This window comes from Perognathus longimembris, chromosome 9 (genome assembly GCF_023159225.1).
Source record: "Perognathus longimembris pacificus isolate PPM17 chromosome 9, ASM2315922v1, whole genome shotgun sequence".
Taxonomy (NCBI): domain Eukaryota; kingdom Metazoa; phylum Chordata; class Mammalia; order Rodentia; family Heteromyidae; genus Perognathus; species Perognathus longimembris.
The window spans coordinates 34,322,194-34,342,950 of record NC_063169.1 but is presented as its reverse complement, the minus strand read 5'-3'; the positions used below and the strand labels follow the sequence as shown (position 1 = coordinate 34,342,950).

Here is a 20,757-nt window from a genome sequence, read left to right as displayed (position 1 = left end):
TCATGTCATTACATGAATGACATGAATGTGAGATGAATGTTTACTATAGTTCAAGTACCTATCTTTTTCCTGAAACTCATAGCATGGAATCTTTTTTAACAGATGGAAAATGGTTGATCATTATGTTAGCCGTGTCCGTGGAAATCTCCAAATGTTAGAACAATTGGACCTAATTGGGAAAACCAGTGAAATGGCTAGACTTTTTGGCATTCAGTTTTTACATGTACTGACCAGAGGTTCACAGGTAGGAAATCAATTTTCTTGCACACCTTAAGTTTATAAATGATATACTTAGTTTTCAGATGTTTGAGATTGTTTTATTTTTTAAAAAGAATCTAATACCAGCTAATCAATACCTGGATAGTCAATTAAAAACCCTTTTGTGAGGAACCAATAGGAAACTACCTTGTTTTAGTTTACATTTCTAGTGTGTCTTTTTATAACTTACATTAATTTGGATGCAAATATGAAGAATTTGAAAATCAATATAGGTGATCTACATAGCTTTTTTAATTTTTAAAGAAAAGTTTTACCTTAGAAGTAATTTTATTCATTTTTGAAGTTGATTTCCTAAAGGATATGACAATTTTACCAAACAACCGACTGAAAATGATTGTATGCTTCCTCTTAATTTATTCTAAGACTTGTAGCTTGTTAACAACTATGTAATAGGAATACTACTTTAAATTACTAAGATTTCTTAATTTCATGAAATCTTTATTCTAAAATACCAACTAAGTCAATAAATAGCAAAAATGGAATGCTAACTACTTTGGTATTATCCATTTATTTATTTGTTGCTTATAAACTATTTTAGTCATTTACTTCCTCACATTTAACTGGTTTTTAATAAAAGCTCAGTGGTTCTTCAGTGTTTTATTTTCCTAATATCCTAAACCATCTAGTGAATAATGGTTATTATAAACAATAATCACTTAGCACAGTAGTTACTAGGAACCAATAATCTGATTATACTTTAGTTCAGGAATCTTTATGTTGCCTTCTTGAAAAGGAATAGCATTTATCTCAGGTCTTGTGGCAACTCCTTTATTCTCTATTTTTTTTTTGAAGAAAAATTTCAGGGATTATTATTATGACCAATTAAATAAAATTGTCAAACTGTATAGCTGTCTTGCCTATATTACGATATAATCATATTTAAAAATAAAGAGAATGGCTGGAGGCATGGCTCAAGTTGTAGAGTACCTATCCAGCAAATGAGAGCCCCAAAGTTGAAACCTCAGACTCTTGGGGATTTACAGGAATAGGAAAAGAATTTTAGATGTTCAATGTAAGTATTTTAAAATGTGAGGCCTCTTGAAAGCTGATCAAATTATAAGGTATAATTCTAATGTTAAAAAGTCACTTGAGGAGCTGGGAATGTGGCCTACTGGTAGAGTGCTTGCCTAGCATACATAAAGCCCTGGGTTCGATTCCTCAGTACCACATATAAAGAAAATGCTGGAAGTGGCACTGTGGCTCAAGTGGTAGGGTGCTGGCCTTGAGCTAAAAGAAGCCAGGGACAGTGCTCAGGCCCTGAGTTCAAGCCCCAGGACTGGAGGTGGGGGGTGGGGAAGAAGTCAACTTGAACTTATTTTGAAGAGAAAAACATCCCCCAAAGAATTATATATTCAAATGATGAATATTTTTATGTTTAAATTGAATCTCTCCTTATCCCTCCCTCCCTTCTTTGCAGTACCGTGTGGAATCAATGATGTTGCGTATTGCTAAACCAATGAACTATATTCCTGTGACACCTAGTGTTCAACAACGTTCCCAAATGAGAGCCCCACAGTGTGTTCCTCTAATTATGGAGCCTGAATCTCGCTTCTATAGCAATTCTGTTCTTGTTTTGGATTTTCAGTCATTATATCCCTCTATTGTGATTGCATACAACTACTGTTTTTCCACTTGCCTTGGCCATGTGGAAAACTTGGGAAAGTAAGGCTTTTTTATATTTACAGTTATATTTTACATATTACTCTTAGTAAAATTATGCAGATTTTCTTCATGTCTCTGCACTTTACACTGTTACTATGAGTAAGGTGAATTGGAGTGTGGCACAGGCAACTTATTACAATGAATAAGTTTTCTTTTAATTAATGATGTCATTGATTTAGCTTTATGGGTAAATGATTTATGTGAAGAGGACCTTGAATAGAAAGATCAACTCTGTTTCTCCATGAATATTCTCCCTTAAAATCATTTTTAACTGTTGATATAAATCACCTTTTACAGAAACAGATTGAGGATTATGACTTTATAATTGCAGCTACCATCTTCTCTTGACTGTTCTTAGAAATAAGCTATTATTTTTACACAAATGAACTGTTAAGCTTGTTAAATCATATAGATTGAAGTTTGTAGACTGAAAGAGTATCATTTTAAGTTTTTATGGTAGTAGATACTTTCTTGAATTCAAGAAATTCTGATTCTTCCATTAGAAAGATGTTTATGCATTGGCATATATTTGGTTTATTCTGTGACACACTTTTTCATTGGGTGCACTTAAAGAAATTCTATTGGTAATCCTTAAGAAAGTGATTTATAATGTACTACTTTTTTAATGTTTTAAGGAACTTAATATAAAGGTATCATATAGAGAGTTGAAATTTATTATTTCAATATATATTTAGCCACAGATTTTAGGAGGATATCATTTAAGAAGTATTTCTTTTAATAAATTTGAATAGCTTTTGCTCTGAGACAGGCAAATATTAAGTACATGAATTTATGGTTTGATGTTTGAAAATTTAGGAAGATTCTTAAGATTCCCTAAACTATGACTTAAGAAAGTATTTGGTTAATGTTTTCTTTCTTAACAGGTATGATGAGTTCAAATTTGGCTGTACCTCTCTAAGAGTACCTCCAGATTTACTTTACCAAATTAGGCATGATATCACAGTATCCCCCAATGGAGTAGCTTTTGTCAAGGTAATATTCTCTTATACATGAAAGGAATCAACTTGGCTTAACTTTGGAGAGATATACTAGTTTCGATTATATTGGTACTAAAAAAACCAACAACAACATTTTGTTTACTTGAATAAAGTTCAAAGATACAAAGCTCTTCTAAGAAGTAACTTAAGGGTAATAATCATCTGTGTTGGTTGAATTTAGGTTTAAAACATTAATTCTTACATTTTGATTAGTGCAATATTGAAAGAAATAAATGTACATGTATAATGTCTTCCCTATGTTAGAATCTGGTAGACATGAATAGCAGTTTCATAACCAAAAGATGTTACCTACAAACTTGAAATTCTTTAATGCATATAGTCTACTATTTATTTTTATATATTTTAAATTTAATTGAGACCATCTTAAACATAATGATAATCCAATGTTTATTGATTATATTTTTTAAATATCTACTCTAATAAGGTCCCCTTTGCTCTCTTTGATGTCCCCTCAAAAAGAGACTAGGGAAAACCTGCTTAATGTGTCAATACAAATAAACAAATAGGCAAGATCTAGAACATTATAGTGCCTATTATATGCCAACTTCATTCCTTTCTTTTCTATTTCCTTAGCATGTATGTACTAGAGTCATGAAACAGGGTGGTTGATAGTAGAATGGACCTCAGCAGCCCTCAAATTCATTCTGGTGTACTTATCAAAACTATCATTCTCTGCCAGTAAGAGGTAATGCTAAACTATTATTAGCAACTTAATAAGAGGAAAATTTGCCAGAGTTCATGATTAAGAAAAAGAAAAATCAAGCTGATACTGGTGACCTACACCTGTAATCCTGAGCTACTAGAAGGCTGAAATCCAAGGATCACAGTTCAAAGCCAGACCAGGCAGGAAAGTTCGTGGAACTCTTTATCTCCAATAAACTACTCAGAAAAGGCTGGAAGTGGCACTGTGGCCCAAGTGGTAAAGTGCTAGCTTTGATAGGAATAGCACCCAGGCCCTTGAGTTCAATCCCCAGGACCAGCCAAAAAAAAAACGACAACCAAAAACAGAATTTTCACATCATGTATATTTCTGCGTATTTGATCCGTTTTCCTTCTTATCACTAAATTTTATTATGACTGAGGAATAAATCAAGAAAACAGTTCCATTCACAATAACCTCAAAAAAAATGCCTAGGAATAAGCTAATGAGGTAAAAGACCCCTATAATGAAAGTTACAAAGCACTGAAGAAAAAATTGAAGATACTAGAAGATAGCGAGACCTCTGTCTATGATTTATAGAAAAAAATTTGTTGAAATGGCCATATTACTGAAAGCAATATAAATTCAATTAAATATTCATCAAAATACCAATGACATTCTTCATACAATCCTGAAATTTACATGAGATCACAAGACACTGAGTAGCCAAAGCAGTCCTAAACAAAGAGAATAATGCTGGAGATATCACAACGATTGGTTTCAAAATATACTACAGGGCCATAATAACAAAAACAACATGGTATTGACATTTTAAAAATATGTAGATTAATGGAATGTAATGGAGGCCCCAGAAATAAATCCATAGCCTCTACCTCTGTCTGATTTTCAGCAAAGGTACCAAAAATATGTGGAAGAAGGAGTCTAGAAATGGTACTGGTAAAAGTGAATGAATATCCACATTAAAGATTGTTGTTTTTTGTTTTTTGTTTTTGTTTTTTTTTTGCCAGGCCTGGGCCTTGGACTCAGGTCCCTGGCTTCTTCCCACTCAAGGCTAGCAACTCTGCCACTTGAGCCACAGCGCCGCTTCTGGCCGTTTTCTCTATATGTGGTGCCGGGGAATCGAACCTAGGGCCTCGTGTATCCGAGGCAGGCACTCTTGCCACTAGGCTATATCCCCAGCCCCCACATTAAAGATTGAAACTAGATCCCTACTTCACACATTATGCAAAAATGAGCTCAAAATGGATTAAAGACCTTAATATGTAGGACCTGAAACTTTGAAACTGCTAGAGAAAAACATAGGGGAAATTATTGGCACTGGCAACAGAACAAAGAAAATGTGACATGTACACATTAGGGAGCATTACTTAGCTATAAAAACTATGATCTCAAGATCATAGTTCAAAGCCAGCCCAGGCAGGAAAGTCCTTGAGACTCTTATCTCCAAGTAACCACCAGAAAACCGAAGTGGCACTGTGGCTCATGTGGTAGAGCACTTGCCTTGAGCTGAAATGCTCAGGCACAGGACCTAGGCCCAGAGTTCAAGCTCCACAACCAACAGAAAAGAACATCATGTCACTTACATGACATGATGCTATATGAAATAAGCCAAACATGAAAGTATCATATTTTCTCATATATGTGGAAACTGAGAACAAAAATTAAAAGACAATGTGAAAGTAGAACAGGTACTATTAGAAAAGGCAAAAAGAACAGGAGGAAAAAGAATATAAGAGAAGGTAGTAAGGAATGTGTATACAAATTTAATTGTCCTATATGCACATGGAAATATCACAATGAAATTAATTTTTTTAGTTAATGAATATTAATAATTACAGTTTTTAAATGGTAGAACAAAAGGAAAAATTATAGTTGCTTTAAAAGGTACACCAAATGAAGTAGAGGTTAGAATGTGTTCTCATTGTCACATATATAGACGCTTATTTTATTATCTTCCTGAATCTCATTTTAAAGACTACATCTGCATTTTGACCCAATATGTAAAGCTTAATGAAAGTAAGATTTCATATTCAAGAGTGTGATTATCACATACCTAACTGTTCAGTTTGACATGCATTATCTTGCACGTGTCTGTGAATCATCAAAGTTAATATAACTGTTTTGTCATTTTCATTCCTACTGGAGTTCTCATAAATTCTCCCTAGTCTTTATTAATACGACTGATTTTTTTGGCAACAACAAATTTTATCACTTCACTATTCATCCCCTCTTCCAGATTGCTAATAAATATAGGCCGGAGGGGATGGCTTAGTGATCTAAGCATCAGATTTGAAATACCTAGAATCTCTGGAACTGCAGGTTTGAATGTCAGCAGAATCAACCCAGCTCATCATTCTTCCAAGGTAGATAAATGGAGTTCCATGCAGATTACTGTGTGGGGTCATTAGGATGAGATCTTTAAAAACTGAGGTTGGTTATGAGTGATACATGTTTCATGTGTCTTTGGAAGGATGGGGGTTTTGATCAAAAGTTTTAACAGCATTTCCTTCTGATCTTGTAGCTGACATTCCCCTCCATGGAGGTCTCTTAGCTAACATGGAAGTGCTGTTTTATAAACTATTATAGGAACGTTTTAGGAGAAGAATCCTCTTCAAATAACTAAAATGTAATGATTTTGTATTAATAACTGCTAGTCCTATGGTCATTCTACACCTAGTATGCTTTAATTCTTAACTGTTAGCCATTATTATACTTTGTGCTTCCTTCTTAGAGGGATCTTACACATTGTTGGGTTTTCCCCCCCCTTTATGATAGCCTTCAGTAAGAAAAGGTGTCTTACCAAGAATGCTTGAAGAAATATTGAAGACTAGATTCATGGTCAAGCAGTCAATGAAGGCTTACAAGCAAGACAGGGCTCTGTCACGAATGCTCAATGCACGTCAGCTAGGACTAAAGTTGATAGCAAATGTCACATTTGGCTATACATCTGCTAATTTTTCTGGAAGAATGCCTTGCATTGAGGTAAGTAATACCTGTCTATGGCTTTTGCAGAAGATACTAAAACAGCATTGAATATCCACTAAGGTATTTCATATTGTTTTGAAACTTTAGATGGTTTCATTTCCATAACATATGTTAAGTTTTTCTCAAACCAGGTCATAAACGTAGGTTGTTGGTTTTTTGGTGGTTTGTTGTTTTTTTGTGGGGGGGGGGGGAGCCATGACGAACATGTGATGACTTTCAGTGATAATTGTAAAATGAGCCTACATGTATTTCTACATAATCTGACACATCTGTTATTATGACATTTCAGGGTTCATTTTATATTGTGTTGACAACAACACAATATGTTGATGTTAAGTAGTCCCTTCTAATTTATTGCTGGAGATAAGATTATAATTAGGCTAATATGCCCAAATATCAGAATAAATAAAAATAATTTCATATTTGCTAATGTACCAGTAAATAAGTAAGACCTTATACAGTACAGGAACAGTGACAATTAGAATACTTTTCATAAGGGCTGGAAATATGGCCTAGTGGCAAGAGTGCAGCACCACATATATGGAAAATGGCCAGAAGGGGCGCTGTGGCTCAAGTAGCAGAGTGCTAGCCTTGAGCGGGAAGAAGCCAGGGATGGTGCTCAGGCCCTGAGTCCAAGGCCCAGGACTGGCCAAAAAAAAAAAAAAGAATACTTTTCATAAGACGGATTTCGTGTTTTTTTGGTGTGTGTGTGTGGGTATTTTTTTTTTTTTTTTTTTTTTGGCCTGTCCTGGGCTTGGACTCAGGGCCTGAGCACTGGTCTCTGGCTTCTTTTTGCTGAAGGCTAGCACTCTTGAGCCACAGCGCCACTTCTGGCCATTTTCTATATATATGGTGCTGGGGAATTGAACCCAGGGCTTCATGTATACAAGACAAGCACTCTTGCCACTAGGCCATATTCCCAGCCCCATAAGACTGATTTCTTGAGGTACTTATTTGGACATGACTACAATACAGTGCTACAGAGTGCTGTAACTAAGCGACTGAGGAAAGAACAGAGTAGACTTGTTATGTAATTATCTTTTCATGCCAATTTAAGGCCAGAGGACATGGTAGTAGACCAAATTTCTAGTAGACCAATAAGAGAAAATTAGGAAGGAATATTGTCCCTGTACAGTTTATAAAAGGAAAAGTGAATTCCATAAACCTGTTCAAGGTAGTCTGTGGTATATGTATATTGAGAGCAACAAAATACCATGTATAATGAAAATTGAATCTTTTGATAATATGGTATTGTTTGTAGTAGATAAATTGGGTGGTTGTATTAGCTTAAAACTACAAATTTGTACCTTATTTTATGTTTCTGTATATTTAAGTATTATCAAAACTAGTTTCATTAATTCTGGGTGATCATAGTACTACTTACCCTTGAAAAATGGATCTGTATGATCTAGCAAAAAATGGAAATGATTATATTACTAGTGTAGAACCCAAACATCAAGTTGGTTTTTAGACTTTTTTCTATTTTTCATTATGTCTTCTTTACCTCTAAGTTTTAAAGTTATTTAATATATTTTGATGATAAAACTGTAGAAATGGCTTAGTCCATCTTAAGCTGCTATAACAGAATATCTAAAACTGTGAAGCTCAAGAACAAAGGCCATTAACTGAAAACAGCCTTCCTGCTATATTATCCCATTGTGAAAGAGAAAAGGGCATTAAGGGAACATGTAAGAGAAAATGAGAGAGAAGGGAGAAAGCCCAGCCTTTTATCAGGAACCCATTCTTACCGTGTTTCATAGTTCATTTCCATAATAATGACATCCATTGATATGAGCAGTATATTCACTACCTAATCAGCATGTTGCTTTGGAGACTAGATTTACAATCACAAGAAGTAATATTTCTTTAAAAATAAACATCATAACCATAAAATAATCAGAATTTAGGCAACAGTAAAAATGTAAGAGTAGAGTTCCTTCAGGAAGTATGCTGCTGCTTAGTATGATGAAGTCTGACTTTCAGACATCTGCCTCCTTGACTCTGTCCTCAGATATTGAGATTAATGACTGCAGGTATGATATTTGGATCATCATCATATCGCAGACTTCACAAGAATGCAATGTTATGTTAAACTCTATGTGAAATCATGAGTGGAAAAAGCAGCTAAAGTCACTGAAAGACTAAAATAAGTGAAACATTAAAACCAGTAAAGTAAAAATGGAAGCTGTCAGCCAAGTTTTAAAAATGGAGTCAAGTAGATAAATAAACCAATAAAGTATGTGTCTTTAAGAAAATTAATAAAATACTTGAAACATTTTCCATCAAGTAAATGTATTTTTCTTAGTATTTTCAGAAATTACATGGGCTGGGGTTATGGCCTAGTGGCAAGAGAGCTTGCCTCGTATACATGAGGCCCTGGGTTCGATTCCCCAGCACCACATATACAGAAAATGGCCAGAAGTGGCGCTATGGCTCAAGTGGCAGAGTGCTAGCCTTGAGCAAAATGAAGCCAGGGACAGTGCTCAGGCCCTGAGTCCAAGGCCCAGGACTGGCCAAAAAAAAAAAAAGAAATTACATATACACAATCATAGAAGTTTAAGTGAACACAAATATACATAAATATACTTGGCACACACAAAGTAATTTCTAGCCTTAATATCATAATATCATGAAAGAAAGACTTGGAATAAAATCAAATACTTGTAACTTGTAAAAATGGACAATGGTTTGAACCAACTGATAACTCTATATAATGACATATTCTTTTAAGTTCAACTCATTTTTTGACAACTTGTAGGAAGAATGACACTGACAGCTATTTTGTTTTCTTTTTGTTTCATTTGTAGTAGTAATTAAATTCAAGTATTATATATGTTAAGTATATTGACTTAAACTAAGTTATACTAAGATAATATTTCCAGTGTGTTTCTATCAACAGATTGGTGACAGTATTGTTCACAAAGCCAGAGAAACTTTGGAACGAGCAATTAAACTGGTGAATGATACCAAGAAATGGGGTGCTAGAGTTGTATATGGTGATACTGACAGGTAATGGACTATGTACTGTTAGCCTTGTATTGGGCCCTAGAATCTATTGGCCTTTTTCTAAGGGAAGTACACATAAGCAAATACAGGTCACCATTTGATTAGACTTTTGCAAGTCCGTTGTCCATTGTTACTGTCAAAGAATAGTACAGGTACAGACTTTTGAATCCTAAATTACTGCTTGCTTGCTTGCTAATTTGCTCTAATATTTTTCGGGCCAAGCTGAATATCTTACTTATATTGCTTAATTGAAAATCCTCTAGAATATAAATATTATGTATATTGCTTGGAGTCTGAAAATTTTTCATGAATAGTGTGATGTAATCATGATTAAAGTGTTTGTCTTGGAACCTCTGATCACTTTGCAGTGCAACAGAGCAATAGGAAATAAGTTCTTAATCATTAAAAATAGCTTTTATAGGTAATCTTGAAACACCATTTGATCTCCTTCCATCCTTTACTATGTATAGACAGTGAATATTTATCGTATTAATGCTGAATGAAAACTTGTTATTAGGACATTTTTTTTATTACCAGCAGATGGCGATAGTTTCAAACTATCCAAACTAATTGTTCATATTCTGGTTAGTTTGGCTTTCGTTATTTCTCTGCTTCATAAAACTACTTCTGGCTAGGTAGTCTATCAAAATGAAAGTTACTGAAGCAAAACTTTGCATCTATCTGGGCTGCAGAATTTTTTAGAAATATTTGGAGAAGAGAGAAAAGTTAACCATTTAAAATGTCAGTTTTAAATTTAGGATATCAACACACAGAAACAGAAGTTGACATGATTCTGAAATCAGTATAAGGGAAATTCACTTATGGCATGCATTCTTAGTAGTAACAATGTCACCCTAACAAGCTTGAGGCTCCTGAGTTCAAGCTTCCATGCTGGCAAAAAAATCATGATTCATTAAAAAGAAATCTTAAGGCCTACCTAAGGACAGTCAGCTACTTAAGCATCAAAAGAACTCAGAAGAATGATTTTCTTCTCATTTCTATTCCTTATTGTCTATTTACAAAGTATAATAAGCACACTGCTAATATTATAATGTACCAAACAATTATTTCACATATGATGGTTTTCAGTCATATTTATCCAATCTACATTGGGATATGACTTACCTATACTGATCAGTAATTGGAGCTTTTTTATAATAGTGATTCTCAGGCAGGATAGGGAAGGACTTAGACAACATACTACGAAGGTAGAGAGCTAGAAACAAAATTGCTTAGGAAGCCAGGCACCAGTGGCTCATGCCTGTAGCTACTCAGGAGGCTGAGATCTGAGGATTGAGGTTCAAAGCCAGTCCTGGCAGGAAAGTCTGAGATTCTTAACTCCAGTTAACCACCAGAAACCGGAAGTTGCACTGTGGCTCAAGTGTTAGAGCACTAGCTTTGATCTGAAGAGCTCAGGGACAGTGCTCAGGCCTAGAGTTCAAGCCCCATGACTGACTCCCCCACCCCCAAAAAAATAGCTTGGGAAAAGTCACCTGGATATAGTTAAGAAAAGCCCAATGTAATTCACCCAAAAGTGAATGTTAAAGTAGATTAAAAGCACCAATGAAATTTAAAATTTCATTTTAAGAGATTCTTTTTGATCTAGCATGGTTCTGTTAAGTGACCAAAAACTTAGATTAATCCTGGCCAGTTCTCTTAAAGCTTAGCTCCAAATCTGATTGGTCAAAATAGCATAGGCACTAACAAACTCACTAACAATGGATAAAATCTCAAATTTTACCATCACAAATGCCTCTCTATTTCACATGTGGATTGCCAGATCATAGCATAGTCCTATGTTTAATTTTTTTGAGGAACCTCTACATTGCTTTCCAGAGTGATCAAACAAGTCTATATTCTTACCAACATGTATTAGGGTTCCCCTTTGGCTGCAACCTGTCCAACATCGGTTAAAAAGAATGATATTATACCATTTGTAAAGAAATGGAAAGACTTGGTAGAAAATTGTTAAACACGTCAGGCCCAGAGAGACAAGGATGCGTGTTTTCCCTTATATGTGAAAACTAGATTTAGCTTACAAATTCATAAGTAAACACATTGGGTGATATGCAAATATATACAAATGTAGTAACTAAAATATAGTAGATTCAAGGCAGAACTCAAATAGTATAATTCCTTAGAAAGGCAAAATAAAACACCAGGAAATGGGTATTCGAAAGGCGTAGGGTGGAGTTAAGGGGGAAGGGGTGGACAAATGAAGAGGTAAAGAAGGGGAAAACGCAGACAAGAATACAGAACATATCCTACAAAATTGAGAAGAAAGGAATGAGGGAATAGGTAAAAATATTGAAAGAGGTGACATTGATTGAGATATATTTATAAACTGCTTTGTTAAGGCAACTACTTTGTACAACTACGTAAAGATACTAATAAAAAGAATTTTCTATTGGCTAAAAAATATACCTTGTAATTGCTTTTTAAGGTGTGTGTGTGTGTGAGAGAGAGAGAGAGAGAGAGAGGTATTGGTGGGGAGAGAAAAATTAGAATGCTATTCTAGAAGTATGTGTATTATGCTATTGTCCCTGGGCCAGTGTGGTAAAATGAAGAGCATGGTGTATGAGGAGGAGGAGGAGGGGGGAAGAGGGGAGAGAAAGAGAGAGAGCGCCAGATCCATTAGTTTTATCACTTAGTTATTGACAACTATTTTTCCTGCCTTAACAAATTTTAAAGTTAAGTAACCAGGTGTCAGAAGCTTATACTTATAGCCTAGCTATCCAAGAGACTGAAATCTGAGGTTCAAAGCTGGTTCGGGTAGGAAAGTTCATGACAGTCTATCTCCAGTTAACCCAAAAATCTGGAAATGGAGCTCTGACTCAAGTAGTGAAGTGCTAGCCTTGAGCAAAAAAGCTCAGGAACAGCATCCAAATCTTGAGTTGAAGCCCCAGAACCAACATTTCCAATAAATAAATAAAGAATAGACCTTAAGTAAAACAATATATTATTTTCTTTTCCTTTTTTGAAATTTTCATATTAAGCTCTAAAGAAATTACTGTCTCCAGAATAGTCAGGGAAAGAGTTTTGCCAGTATGAAAGTTTGATTTCCGGGCTGGGAATATGGCCTAGTGGCAAGAGCGCTTGCCTCGTATACGTGAAGCCCTGGGTTTGATTCCCCAGCACCACATATACAGAAAATGGCCAGAAGTGGTGCTGTGGCTCAAGTGGCAGAGTGCTAGCCTTGAGCAAAAAGAAGCCAGGGACAGTGCTCAGGCCCTGAGTCCCAAGCCCCAGGACTGGCAAAAAAAAAAAAAAAAGAGTAAACTGGATTAGAAATGAAAATGGTTAGCAAAATAATGAATTGCCAAAATAAACAAAAAAGCTTTAAAAAAAAGTTAAGAAATGTAAGATTGTCTTCTATGTGGCTAGAAATAAGAATCTTAGTCACTAAAACTAAGTGAACCAATATTTATTAGTCAGTGTGTGCTTAGATTTTATTGGCACTATTGGTGCTTAGATTGTAGTATATACCAAAATGGAAGTTAACTGAATCAGAAAAAAAAGATACCTAGTACCAAAGATTTTATCCAGCTTTTTTTTTCTTCTTTTTTTCCCCTAGTACTGGAGCTTGAACTCAGGGTCTCATGCTCTCACTTGTCTTTTTTCACTCCTCCACTTCCACCTTTTTGCTGTATGCAGATAAGAGTCTCACAAACTTTTCTGACCAGGCTAGCTTGGAACTACAGTCCTCAGTTCTCAGCCTCCTGAATAACTAAGGTTGCAGGCATGAGCCACCAGCACCCAGCTATCAGTTATTTTTAAGTGTTTTCTATATTGGTATTTTTAAAATCTGTGTTAGAAATTTCCCTTTACCTGCTTATGTTGATTGTGGAAATGTATCTCAGAAATTTATTTCTGGAATTCAGTTTGATAGTATCTTTTTTAAATTTTAATAAGGGTTTGTAATTATGCCAAGCAATTATTTTATATGAAATCTTAGCCAAAACCAAAACAGTCAGACAACCTAAATGTTTGATAGAGCTTAAATTATAATATAGCCATACATTAAAGTACAGTGCAACTGGCTGGGTGCTATAGCTTATATACAAAATCCTAGCTACTTGGGAGGCAAGGATCCAGGCTCAAGGTCAGGTTAGGCAAAAAACTATGCAAGTGGCTCAAGTGGCAGAGTGCTAGCCTTGAGCAAAAAGAAGACAGGAACGGTGTTGAGGCTCTGAGTTCAAGCCCAGGACTGGCAAAAACAAAACAAAAAACTTGGCGAAATTCTATCTCAAACATTGGCTGATGTAGGTGGCCTGTGCCTGATATCGCAGCTATAGGGAACCCATATGAGGCTATGTGCCCTATATAAGCCCATATGCCTAAAGCAAGAACCTCGAAAATAACCCATGTGCAAAGAGTCTAGAAGTGTAGCTCAAGTTGTAAGGCACCTGCCTAAGAGCACTAGGGCTTTGAGTTCAATCCCCAGTACTGACAAAAATAATTTTCTTAATACATTGCAATTGTAAAAATAATGTAAAAGAACTAGATAACATGGGAAAGTGTTCACAATATATTGTTAAATATTGTTAAATGCTGGAAGAAAGTTACTATACAACATCTGTTATAATAAATGAAAAAAGGAAAACATATCTATACATATACACAAAATGCTTGTATCTTTGGTAGGATTTCTCCTTTGTGTCTTTTTGTGCCTACTATTCTTCAGTGACCATAGGTTACAAAATATATAAGCCTTTTTTGTTTTGTTTCGTAGTTTGGGAAAGAATTTTCTCCCTATGTCACAAGTGAAATTTTCATTTTGTTTCACAGGTTCTCTTGTTTCATGATGGACTTTTACCTATGTCCTATACAGCCTTAAGTATCTTAGGGATGATCCAGGACCTTATTTGGCTGCTGTGATATCTAAGCTGTACTTGTAGCTAAGCTAGAAATGTTGGATATCTTAAAGAGCTGTCACAGCTGTTACAGTATTAGGAAATTTTTTGTTATAATGACTTACTCATTACTCTATTGTACTTTTAATCCATTTTAGTATGTTTGTGCTACTGAAAGGAGCCACTAAGGAGCAGTCTTTTAAGATTGGTCAAGAAATTGCTGAAGCTGTTACTGCTACCAATCCTAAACCAGTGAAATTGAAGTTTGAAAAGGTAAGAGGATGGAATTTCAAAGCCAGCCATAGCAGAGAAGTCCATGAGACTCTTAACTCCAGTAAACTAGACAGTTGTAGAGCTGTGGCTCAAGTGGTAGAGTGCTAAGGGACAGAGCCCAGACCCTGAATTTAAGTCCCAGACTTGCACCAAAAAAAAACAAAAAGGAATTTATCAAAAATCATTGACCCAGGAATTCCACTTAAAAAAAAGTTTATCCTGAATGCAATTGTGCACTACTAGAATGCTGCTTTCAATTCCTAATATTAAAATTATCCTAAATAACACATAGTAGGTAACTGACTACTTAAATTATGATATCCCCATACATTGGCTATGATATAAGTTCAAAACAAAATGAGTTTTTTGTGTAGGCTAGAACGTTCTCTACAATTAACTGAATACTCATAATGCAAAATGCTGTATAGTAAGTAAGATTTTATCTTAGGAAGAAAAATGTGTAAGTACATTATTTGCATAGAATATCTCTGGAAGAACACACAGGAAACCAATAATGATAGGATAGAGAAAGTGGAGACTAAGGGACTTCTCAGTGTATATTCACATAACCTTTCATGCCATATCTAGATGTAAACTATTTTTTTTAATTAAGGAGAGATGGGTGCAAATCACTCATACTTGTAATCCTAGCTACTCAAGAAGCTAAGACCTGGAAGATCACAGTTCCAAAGCCAGCCCAGGCACAAAAGTCTGAGATTATACCTCTAAACTAAAACTAAACAGCAAAAAGCTGCACTGGAGGTATGGCTCAGATTGAATGCCAGCTGTGTAAAAAAAAAAAAAAAAGCTGAGCAAGTATATGAGGTCCTGAGTTCAAGCCCTCGATCTGGCAAAAAGAAACTAAAAAAGAAGATGGATGGTGGGGACAGCAGTGTCAATTGAGGTACAGAAAAATTTTTAGTGTAAAAATAAGAGTGATAAAGAACTAAAGATAGTAGATCGTTTTGTGCAATTTCAGATCCAGGTATAGATATGTATTCATTGTACCATAAGTCATATTTTGAATTATTTTATCATTGCCATCTGAGAAAAAACCAAAAAAGACAAAATAGTTGTGGTGGGAGAAATGACTGTTAAGAGCCTTTATGTTACTGTCACTACAGGTATATTTGCCCTGTGTTTTACAAACAAAAAAGAGGTATGTAGGTTACATGTATGAAACACTGGACCAGAAGGAACCAGTATTTGATGCAAAAGGAATAGAAACAGTTAGAAGAGATTCTTGCCCTGCTGTTTCTAAGGTAAGTTATATGTACCTTGTTTTTGTCTATAACAAGTAAATAAAAACATCTGGGATAGCCAAGCACCAGTGGCTCACACCTATAATCCTAGCTCCTCGAGCTGAGATCTAAGAATCGAAGTTTAGAGCAAGCCCAGACAAGAAAGAAAATCCATGAAACTCTTTATCTCCAACCACTAAAAAAACCAGAAGGACCAACCTTAAACAAAAATACTAAGGGACAGCGCCCAGACCCTAGGTTAAAGCCCCAGTACCATACATACACACATGGACACGCACATGCACATACACATACACAAAAAAGAATCTGGTGTATAAATGTAACTATCCTTAATCGCACATTTGGTGAAGGAACTATATCCTACTGGTAACTATATAGGTGGAACTGTAAGAGTTTTGAGAAATTTCTCCCATCATAGTAATTTTCACTATAGCATTTCCCTTTTTGTTTTTACTTAGACAAACCAAAAATATATGATATAAATGAAAACAATACTACTGAGTTTTATGAGAGCACTAAAAACATAAATGGATTGTTGTGAATATATAGGAACTAAATTGGGACTATTATTCAGTAGTAGTTTCTAGAAGAAATATCCAATGCTTTTACCCTGTGGCCAGAGCTGTAACTAAATTAATACATGTATAAATATATTCAGGTTACAGTACTCAAAATGAGTTACAGAATTTTCACCTAGGATTAATTTAAATTCAGTCTGTAGTTCCTAGATTTCTTTCTAACAGGAAATTCTGTCATAATTATTCATCAATACTAAATAAAGGAAAAGACTTTTTCATTTGACTCATGGTGATAGTTGTTGCTTTTTGTCCTTTCTTTAGCAGAATCAGGTCCTTTAATAAATAAATCACTGGGTGCTGGTGCCTCCTACCTGTAGTCCTAGTTACTTGGAATTCTGAGAACAGGAGAATTGAAGTTATGAGGCCAGCCTGGGCAGAAAAGTATATGAGACTATATGTCCAAGGATAGGAAAGCTGGACATAGTAGACTAGAATCCTAAAAGTAGACTAATCCCAACTCCATTATATACTTGGGTGGGAAGTAAATTGCTATGCTAAGAAAAGTAGTTCACAGAAAACAGAACTGGAGGCATCGCTCAGCAATAAGACACCAACCACAAGGCCCTGAGTTCAAATTTGAGTACTGCCACAAATAAACAGTGAATGAAATTACATCTCATTTCTGATGTCTAGAGTATTTTGACTAAGAAAATTTTAATGTTTCATGATGCTCCTTTTATAACAAATGTTTTATCTATCATTTCAACAATATTTTCTCGAACTACATATTTTTAGAAATACCAAACTATATAAAATCTCAAAAATATTTTCAAGTGCTTAGATAGATCAGCAAATTATCCAGTGGTTATAGTATGTATGGATACATGCTTACACCTAAATGTCTTAAGACAGTGATGCTGGAAAATATTTTATCTGTGTGCAAATCTGTTTTGTTTTAAGATACTTGAGCGTTCTCTAAAGCTGCTGTTTGAAACAAGAGATATAAGTCTAATTAAGCAGTATGTTCAGCGACAATGTATGAAACTTGTGGAAGGAAAGGCCAGCATACAAGATTTTATCTTTGCCAAGGAATACAGAGGAAGTTTTTCTTACAAACCTGGAGCTTGTGTTCCAGCTCTAGAGCTTACAAGGTAATCATTAAGAAACAGCACAGCCCTTAGTACCTAGATGGGGTAGTCCTAGTGGTCTGCAAAGGCTTTTAAAAAGTAGGTGAAAAGAGACCTAGTCTATTATCAATAGACATTATAAATTGTTTTTCTCCATTTGCCCACATGAACCCTTCCTAAAGATGGATGTTTCTTATACTTTGTGGATTTTCCTCCTATAAGCTTTCCTTGGGAAACTAGAAGCAGTGAAATTATGATCTCTGATGTATTTGTTCCTATAGCAAAATAACCCAGATATCCATAATATTAACTAAAGAATTTAGATCCTAGTAGATTTTTCATGGTTTTATTTGTTAATTCTGACTTAAATGTATTGGAAAAGTGCCATCTATAATATAACAGTCTTTGATTGTGATTTTTATCTGTATTTGAATAGGAAAATGCTTACTTACGACCGGCGTTCTGAGCCTCGAGTTGGGGAACGAGTGCCATACGTCATTATTTATGGGACCCCTGGAGTACCACTTATTCAGCTGGTAAGGCGCCCAGCAGAAGTCCTGCAGGATCCAAGTCTGAGGCTGAATGCCACTTACTATATCACTAAGCAGATCCTCCCACCCCTGGCAAGAGTCTTCTCACTTATTGGTATTGACGTCTTCAGCTGGTATCATGAGTTACCAAGGGTAAGTTTACTAAACTATTTCACTTAAGATTTCCAGTACAACTAAAAATTTATATTTCTATGCTATGAGATGGCAAAGCATATTGATCTTCTATTATTGTAACTTTCAAAGATGCCACCCTTCTCTGATTTCTTAAAAAATTAATTTTTAAGTTTTTTATAAATACCTTCTTAGCTTCTGTCAGGTTGCCCAAATTTCAGAAATGTAAAGATGGAACAAGAATTTCCATGGTAAACATTTAGCCAGAGAATAACTCAGTGTAAAATAGCTACTGGAAAATTAAGAGTACATATTTCTTCAAAATGGATGTTTAAGAAATATAAAGGAAATGGGTATGGTGGCTCAAGTGTATAATCTTGCCTACCTAGGAAGTATCAAACAGGAAGATCAAAAATTTGAGAGTAGCCCAGGCAAAAACTATATGAGACTTTATCTTAACCAGTAAAATCTGGGTACAGTGGCATGAACCTCTCATCCCGGCATCATGGAAAACAAATAGGTAGATCACTCACTGTATGGCCCAGGCATAAAAGCACTGGTAGCTCACACCTATAATCCTAACCACTCAGTATTCTGAGATCTCAGGAAAGTCCTTGAGACTCTTATCTCCAGTTAACCACCAGAAAGCCAGAAGTGGAGCAATGGCTCAAGTGGTAGAGTAAGCCTTGAGAAAACAAAAAAAAAGGCTCAGGAACAGCATCCTGAGTTCAGGCCCCAGGACTGGCACATACGCTAACAAACTTGACTCTAATAACCAAAGAAAAAAGAACTGGAGGCATGGCTGAAGGGATAGAATGACAGCCATGAGCAAGCAAACTGACAGAACACCTGAGGACCTGAGTTCAAGCCCTGGTACCACTCCCACCCCTCCAAGAAAAGAAAGCATGCAGTATGGAAACAGCACAGGGAGTTTTGCTTGCATTCTTATTTAAGAGAAAGAAAAGTAGAAAAAGTGAAGTTATTTTTTAGAGAATTTGTACTGATTGACATCTATAATGCTATATCTTGGCACTTAGCCAGGAAATTCAAGGTTTTTTTTTAATTACTATTTTTCATTCATCACCAGCAAGAATGTTAAGCCAATGACATTTGGGTTGTTTGTTCAGAAGCTTGTACTTGTTGGGCTTGAACTCAGGGCCTCATGACTCTACCACTTGAGCTGTGTGTGCCTCCAATCTGGCATTTTGTTGGAGATAGAGTCTTGTAGACTTTGCTTCCCAGAGTTTCAAACCATGATTTTCCTCCTGAGTACCTAGAATTACAGGTGTGAGCCATAATACCCAAAGGGTTTGGGTATAGCTCCAATAGTAGAGCACTTGTACTACCAAACCCCAATACTACCAAAATCTAGACTACTACAAGAAAGCCCTTAATAACTTCAACTTAAGAATTCCTAGATGAATTATATTATCAGATGTAAGCTCCATGAAAGCAAGTACTTTGTTCATTTCTGTAGCCCTACTATCTAAAGTGGCAATATAGTTCAACATTGAAGCTAGGAAGGAAAGGGGAGAAGGGAAGAGAGGTGAGAGGAGTAGGGATAGTGACTGAGTAGACCTGTAATTAGCATAAGATTAGTGAGTGCTGTGTGGTTAAGATTTATTTCTGAATTTATACTTTTGTAGATCCAGAAAGCTACCACCTCCTCTTACAGTGAACCTGAAGGGCGAAAAGGCACTATTTCACAGTATTTCACTACTTTACACTGTCCTGTGTGCGATGACCTGACTCAGCATGGTATCTGTAATAGATGTCGGAGCCAGCCTCAACATGTTGCCATCATTCTCAACCAAGAAATTCGAGAACTAGAACGAAAACAGGAGCAACTTGTAAAGGTATGAGCTTGTTCAATAGACCCAGGATCCCAAGCACTCATACTATTCAGGGAGGTGAAATCAACTCGTGCTGAATTACAGTATGAGATGTAAAGCTGATGTTAAAAAAAAAAATGAGGGGGCTGGGGATATAGCCTAGTGGCAAGAGTGCCTGCCTCGGATACACGAGGCCCTAGGTTCGATTCCCCAGCACCACATATACAGAAAACGGCCAGAAGCGGCGCTGTGGCTCAAGTGGCAGAGTGCTAGCCTTGAGCGGGAAGAAGCCAGGGACAGTGCTCAGGCCCTGAGTTCAAGGCCCAGGACTGGCCAAAAAAAAAACAAAAAAAAAAAATGAAGTGAAGATTTAAACTGATAAACTTTCTAAAGTCTAAAATTATTGTAACTGAATTTAAGGATTAAAAATTGTTTCAGTTCTTTTAATACTTTAGAATGAACATCTCAATTTCTTTTTTCTTTTTTCTTTTTCTTTTTTGTTGCCAGTCCTGGGCTTAAACTCAGGGCCAGGGCACTGTCCCTAAGTTTTTTTGCTCAAGGCTAATACTCTACCACTTGAGCAACAGATCCACTTCTAGCCTTCTTTAAATAGTTTAT

At 35.7% G+C, this 20,757-nt stretch overlaps 1 protein-coding gene across 7 annotated transcripts in view; it reads left to right on the top strand.

Moving 5' to 3' along the window:
* The window catches only part of Rev3l (REV3 like, DNA directed polymerase zeta catalytic subunit), a 146,041-nt gene that overhangs the window by 123,746 nt on the left and 1,538 nt on the right, over positions 1-20,757 (top strand). For 4 of the 7 annotated variants that reach the window (XM_048353922.1, XM_048353921.1, XM_048353923.1 and 1 more), the window contains 10 exons: positions 103-244; positions 1,697-1,941; positions 2,826-2,934; positions 6,397-6,603; positions 9,506-9,615; positions 14,624-14,738; positions 15,863-16,000; positions 17,479-17,669; positions 18,082-18,328; positions 19,954-20,163. In XM_048353922.1, coding sequence (XP_048209879.1) covers positions 103-244; positions 1,697-1,941; positions 2,826-2,934; positions 6,397-6,603; positions 9,506-9,615; positions 14,624-14,738; positions 15,863-16,000; positions 17,479-17,669; positions 18,082-18,328; positions 19,954-20,163 — 1,714 coding nt within the window. Of the gene's footprint in view, positions 1-102; positions 245-1,696; positions 1,942-2,825; positions 2,935-3,533; positions 3,646-5,857; positions 5,985-6,396; positions 6,604-9,505; positions 9,616-14,623; positions 14,739-15,862; positions 16,001-17,478; positions 17,670-18,081; positions 18,329-19,953; positions 20,277-20,485; positions 20,621-20,757 lie in introns of those variants that run through there. The other 3 variants (XR_007212086.1, XR_007212087.1, XM_048353926.1) reach the window with 3 other exon arrangements.